Here is a 6,258-nt window from a genome sequence, read left to right as displayed (position 1 = left end):
ACGAATGACAGGACGGAAGAAGATTTGGATAATCATTGCTGTGGTGATTACAGTAGTTCTGCTATTGTTGGGCAGTTCATGGTTCATCATGCGTAAAATTAAACAAGGTATATTTTCGATAACTCTTGGATTTTCCATGTTTAAACTATATTCATTGCCATTGTTATATTGATATTTTGGCGATCATCTTGTCTTATAAGGAAATTGGAGGAAGAACTTGAAAAAATGATAACCCTAGAGGAATATACAGACACAGATGAACTGGAAAACAACGAAAGAAAGGGACATGATCTCAAACTGTTTACATACTCATCTATCCTGGCTGCTACGAATAGCTTTTCATCAGAAAACAAACTGGGGGAGGGTGGTTTTGGCCCTGTTTATAAGGTAAATTTGAAAGGAAAATCATTCTTCATTTTGTAGCTATTTTTAGGGCTGTTTTTGCATGATGAATCTTGGATAGACGATTTACCGTCAGAATCAAGTGCCCTTGACTTGGAGGGCCACGATACCTGAGCTTTGCAGGCTGATTACATAACTAACTCTTCAGGATGCCATCTTATCCGTATAGAAAAGATAACGCATTTTTAAAAGCTTAAACCATAAGAAATGGGACACACACACACTTATATATTGTTACCACTCCTCCTCACGTGCAGATCAATCCATCGAAAGTCTGATACATGACAATTTTTGACAGTTTGGTATCAACGGAACTTGTACCCAGGTCTTTTTTGTGACTAACTTTGGTGACCAAATCCAATTATTTATTTAAATGTTGTCTTCAGCAAATGTATTAGCACTTAGGATGAGTCTTTGATGGGTGGTCATCCCTTAAGATTGTGTGCCTCTTCAATGAAGCCGTGGGCATTGTCAGTTTACCTTCCGAGAATCATTGAACGAAGCCAAGACTTCAGTACAACGGGAAGAGGTTATGTATTGAACTTCTTATGGCAAACAAAATTCCATCTCCTAATGAGCAGTTTGTCCCGTTTGTCCTTTAGTTACTAGGATCCTAAGGTAGCCTTCCCAATTTGATTTAAACTTCCATATCAAACTTCTTGTTTCCCCCCAGATACCTTCCTCTAAATTAGTTCTCCTTCACTGAACTACTATGTTTTGACCTAATAATTTTAAAGATGACTAGTTTTCAATGGTAGTCCTTGGCAACCATTAACAAATATGCACTCATTACATGAAAGGTGAGAGAATGAGTAATGATTATCAGCTCTTCAGTCTGTAGGTTGGAGACAGAGCTAATCTTTAGTACTACTCATCCTTCATGTAATGTGCAGAGTCTTTCTTCTTCCCTGATATGTTTTACCCATTATGCTCTAGCTGTGATTGAGCAGTGATCTTTGTGGTAGAATTCGGAAGGCCTCTTACCTATCATAGGCAGGAAAAAAAATATGGCAACCGTTTTTCGAAGACTCCGTATGTATCCCCTCATAGTGAACTTGATTGGAGTTTCTCGAGGCAATAAGATATTTTTGTTGTCACCACAGGAAACTCAAAGAGTTCATTAATTAAACTCATCAGAGAATTGGAATAATCAGATCCAAGACCTGAAACATATGATATATCCTTTTTTCAGAGTCCATTCCTCCACAGTTCCAAAGCGATCCTTAGCCCTTGTTTGAGCCCCGATTGGGTTGGGTTTTTATCAAATCCAAACACAATCCAACATGGTCGGTTTGACCTAAAATCAAACCAGCCCAACACAGTTATTAGTTTAAACCCAACCCAAATTGATTAAGCTTGGGTTGGTTTGGATTTGATTGGTAGATTAGGCTTGGGCCCATTTCAAGTTGAATCTGATTATTTTTTGTTGAATTTGATCAATTTTTATAGTTTGAAACCACTTGAAAATCTCCATTATTTTTAATCTATATGAGAAATTCTTTTTGAAAATTAATTTATAAATAAATTTGAAACCATGGAGCATTTTGTTTTTATAATTATTTTTGGGATTTATTAATTTCATTAACACGTTCTTAATTTTTTCGCATTATTTTGCATTCGTATATAATATTCATACCAATCAATATGAAAGCCCAAGAATAGTTAACCAAGGGGGGGTAAATTGGTATTCAAGATTTTTTCGAAATCTAATTCTAGATTTAAACCAATATGATAGCAAATGAAAAAATTAGACAAAAATGCACAAATACACACAAGTATAAAGTCAAATAAGAACAAGTAATGAGTATAATATGAAAGCGGTAAATAAAAGAGAGAGTAAGGACGCCAACGATATAATTGTGGAGGTTTGATCTAAGACAATGATCTATGTTCTCCATTATCAAGCTCGCTTGCACGAGTAAGGCCTTGTCACTATATTGATTGACTTATAGTGCAATCTAACCCTTTACAACGCTTTCGGTAACTTACAAACAAGAAGTACAAATCCTTATAACCTTAACACGACCCATACTATTGAGCTTTTTAGCTTTGCGAGACCTCAATATAACCAACACTTTTCCCAAGTGATTTTACAATAAAATTCTCTCTTAATTAATAATACAAAACAAATTAAGTACTAAGAGAGGCTAATACTTCAATGATAGTAGCAAATGATAGCTTAAGTGTTAGATGGAAAATTTTGATGAATATGTTAATTAAAAGTTAGATACAATCAATCATAGTGTTTCAATGAGAAGATTATGAAGAAATAAATGCAATGTAAATTCAAAAAATCTTCTCAACAAACATTTCTATTTAAGTGAATATTGTAATAAGCTAAGTACTAAGAGAAATAAGAAACTTTGATGAATATGATGATTGTACAAATTTGTTTCAATCAATCAAAATTTTTAATATGAAGAAGTAGAAATGATTATACAATATAAGTGCAAAGACTTTCTTCAAAAATATCTCTCTCTCTCTTAAGATTGATATAAATAATTTAAGAACAAAGAGAGATGAAAAACTTTGATGAAAGAAATTGATTTTAGAATTTTGATTCAACAATCAAAGTTTTTGCCACGAAGAAATAAATGAAATGAAAATAAAAATGTAAGGTCATGGAAGATTTTTCACAAATATACTTCGCTAGGAAGCTCTTTTCGTGGTTGTTGTGATGAATGAAAGTGAAGTGGTATTTATAGCAATCAAAACGGAAAAGTTCTGCCCAACCAGACAATCAAACTAGTTGTTGTGCAACGGTTTAAAAATTTGACCATTGGCGAACTGGATATTCGGTTGACTGTTGATTTTGACCACTGATTTATTTTTTATTTTTAGAATTTTGATCGATGTTCAAGTGCGACTTTCAAAAATCAATTTTACTTTTAATTAAAATATTTTATGCAAGTGATGATGAAAATAACTTTTAGTGCGCAAAATGATCTTTGAGCTATTGTCATTTATTTCTAAAGATCAAAGTGTTATATATTTATATATGATTTAGAAAGCATAGTTTTTTTTATCTTACTTCGAAGTTTCTTTCTTGTTTGGTTCTTGAACTTCTTGTCTTGATCTTTCTTTGATGTCGTCCCTCATTCTCTTGATCTTATCTTTCTTGGCATTTATCTTTTAAGCTCTCGTCTCGAATGATTTGACTTGAATGCTTAACTCTTATTTTGATCTTCATTTCAAGTCCTATGTATAATGCTTGATTGATTTTAACATTGAGCTATCATAACTCAAAATAAATTGTCAGAAGCAATATTAATCTTATTTGTTATGATCAAAATCTTGAGGATGAAGTTGACCATATGTCAACGCATCCTATATAAAAAAAGGAATGTTTGTATATTCTAAATTCATCTCTTGTATACACTATTGTGTCTATTTAGATTTTTAATTTTTCCATTCTAGGTATTAAATTTTTTTAATTCATCGGATTATTGTGTGTTGAGTTGAATTGGGTTTAATCTATAACCTGAGCCCCAATCTCAAATTTAATTTTTCAATCCTACCCGACCCAATTTAACTTAAAAACCACCGCAAACCAGTCCGTTTGGGTTGGATTGGTCGGTTTGAGCAATTTGGGTTGGTTTTTGCCCAACCCGAAATAGATTTTGTAATAGTAATTTTTTGAAAAATGTGTGGTTAAAAAGTAGAGTTACGTGTAAGATTAATTTATCAGGAGAATGTATGGAGAAAATGAGTGTTTTTTTTTTAAATTTAATTTTTTATAGAATTGAGCTCAAAGAGGGGCTTATTCTCATTGCATCATAGGATGAATAGATACATTGATGCACAAAGGCGTACCCATCCAAGCGAAGCAATTGGTAAAGAGTGGTGGTGAATAAACTAAGCTACAAGCTTTGCACTGGTGCAAGCATTCCATTTTGCTAAGATGTGAGCTGTAGGTTGAAATGATCATGCCATAGTAAGTGCTAGTAACCTTGACATGTACTCAAAACCCCACCTAAGCTCCCGAAAAGCCAAGTTCGGTGGTTTTTTATTCATTCCTACGGATGTGAACAAATAAGAATATGCAAGCCAAGGCACAAGGCAAAGTTTAGAGCATGTATACTCTCTTTCATCTCTGCCATAATTATAGATTACTTTAGAGGGAATAATAATGTAGAAAAATTAGAACAATGTAATTTTAGGCAACGCAATCGTTGCTATGCAACACCATTTTGGCATTTAAGTGTTGTTTCAATGTAAAGCTTTATTATTGATAAACACATTGTACATGTTTATGTGCCCTTACAGGGAAAAATGGTCGAAGGGCGAGAAATAGCAGTCAAAATACTCTCACGAGGGTCAAATCAAGGATTGCTCGAGTTTAAAACTGAGCTAATACTTATATCTAAAATTCAACATGTGAATCTAATCAAGTTATTGGGTTTTTGCATCCATGGAGATGAGAAGATGATAATCTATGACTACATGCCCGACAAAAGTTTGGACTTCTTTCTCTTTTGTAAGTAGTATCTATTGCGAACAATTCATTCTTTTATGCTCTCTAGAACATAGGCAATACTTGAATGAGATCGTAGATACTGATGATCATTAGTTTTTGTACCTATTACAAACGGTTTTATGTTTCCATAATTAAGAAAAGTCAATATGATGCCAATTAGTATATTTTGAGATATGAAGACATGCAGAAAATTATCACAAGTAGAACACAATCCATGTGATTTAAGTTGGGAAGGCCTTACGACTGGCATAATTTGCAAGAGGAGTACTTGAAAATTCTGAAATTATAATTATAAATTTGTGATTTACATTTAATGATCATGATAGATCCAGCAAAGGAGCTTTTAAACTGGGATACACGTTTCAACATCTTCGAAGGGATTGCTCAAGGACTGCTGTACCTCCACAAATATTCGCGATTAAGGATAATTCACAGAGATTTAAAAACCAGTAATATATTACTTGACGAGAACATGACCCCCAAAATTTCTGATTTTGGACTCGCAAAAATCTTCAATCAGAATGTGATAGAAGAAAATACAAATAGGCGTGTGGGGACATAGTAAATAACAAAGAATATTTTGTTTTCATATTGTCTGCCAATAGTGTGTATTTATATTCTCAAGGCTCATCAACATTATCACCAAGTGCTGTCTATTGTTCATTTTACAGTGGTTACATGGCTCCTGAGTATGCAATGCAGGGTATTTACTCTGCCAAATCAGACATCTATAGTTTTGGAGTTTTAATGCTTGAGATTGTGAGTGGTAAAAAAAAACAATAGCTTCCACAATCAAGAAGTTAGAAAATTACATTACAAAGAGGGTCAGATAGGAGTAATTATGCTCAACCAGGCGCGGAGCCAACACCCGGCGAGGAGGCGCGGCCGCGCGTGCTGGCTCCGTCGGAGTCTTCAATCAGTTCAGTGGCCGCCGGGTTGGCAATTGTAGATGGAGCCAGTTAGCCAGGAGGAGGAGGAAGAACTCAGTTTCAATCGGAGAAGACGACCACTTTATTAATTTTTTCTTTGGGCTAATCTAACTGAAATTGGGCCTATTTAAAAAAAAATTCGCCCAAATATGGAAATTGAATCCATTAAAACGGATAGTCCACGGATCTTTGGATATATTGGTTTTAATTGACATTTCTCCCAACTCCTAAACCTGAAATTAGTCCCAAAATCGCAAACCCTTGGTCGGTTGGTCCCTTCCATTTCCATAGTTCCATTATATAGAAACCGGTTACCCACTACCCAGTTACCCTTCAATTTCCATTTTTCTCTCAGGATACAATGGAGGCGTTCGATTCAAATTGTGTATCCCTTGGAAGTGACTGTTAAAAATGAACAGATGCACCTATTCAAAAACTTTTGAAAATAAA

The 6,258-nt window shown here is 34.2% G+C and overlaps 2 protein-coding genes across 3 annotated transcripts; both read left to right on the top strand.

Annotated features, from left to right (window-relative positions):
- On the top strand, positions 1 to 5,113 carry LOC111401645 (G-type lectin S-receptor-like serine/threonine-protein kinase At1g67520). 2 transcript variants are annotated; one of them, XM_023029484.1, is made up of 3 exons: positions 1 to 107; positions 200 to 387; positions 4,669 to 5,113. In XM_023029484.1, exons 1-3 carry the CDS (start codon positions 5 to 7, stop codon positions 4,885 to 4,887), a joined length of 510 nt encoding a protein of 169 aa, XP_022885252.1. In that variant the 5' UTR covers positions 1 to 4; the 3' UTR covers positions 4,888 to 5,113. The 2 variants fall into 2 exon arrangements, with proteins under 2 accessions (XP_022885252.1, XP_022885253.1); XM_023029485.1 differs by lacking the exon at positions 4,669 to 5,113 and adding an exon at positions 479 to 1,638.
- A 15-nt stretch (positions 5,114 to 5,128) lies between these two features.
- LOC111401647 (cysteine-rich receptor-like protein kinase 10) lies at positions 5,129 to 5,673 on the top strand. The gene is made up of 2 exons (XM_023029489.1): positions 5,129 to 5,440; positions 5,551 to 5,673. The coding sequence occupies exons 1-2, from the start codon at positions 5,193 to 5,195 to the stop codon at positions 5,660 to 5,662; spliced, it is 360 nt and encodes a 119-aa protein (XP_022885257.1). The 5' UTR covers positions 5,129 to 5,192; the 3' UTR covers positions 5,663 to 5,673.
- The last annotated feature ends 585 nt before the right edge of the window (positions 5,674 to 6,258 follow it).

This window comes from Olea europaea, chromosome 10, assembly GCF_002742605.1.
Source record: "Olea europaea var. sylvestris chromosome 10, O_europaea_v1, whole genome shotgun sequence".
Classification (NCBI taxonomy): domain Eukaryota; kingdom Viridiplantae; phylum Streptophyta; class Magnoliopsida; order Lamiales; family Oleaceae; genus Olea; species Olea europaea.
This window is presented reverse-complemented; position numbering and strand designations above follow the sequence as displayed.

Excerpts from the sequence above, each read along its gene's own strand:
- LOC111401645 (XM_023029484.1), top strand. The coding sequence starts at position 5 with ATGACAGGACGGAAGAAGATTTGGATAATCATTGCTGTGGTGATTACA. Across the intron at positions 108-199 it reads CATGCGTAAAATTAAACAAG|GGAAATTGGAGGAAGAACTT; the intron begins GTATATTTTCGA and ends CTTGTCTTATAA. Across the intron at positions 388-4,668 it reads GTTTTGGCCCTGTTTATAAG|GGAAAAATGGTCGAAGGGCG; the intron begins GTAAATTTGAAA and ends GTGCCCTTACAG.
- LOC111401647 (XM_023029489.1), top strand. The coding sequence starts at position 5,193 with ATGATCATGATAGATCCAGCAAAGGAGCTTTTAAACTGGGATACACGT. Across the intron at positions 5,441-5,550 it reads AATAGGCGTGTGGGGACATA|TGGTTACATGGCTCCTGAGT; the intron begins GTAAATAACAAA and ends TTCATTTTACAG.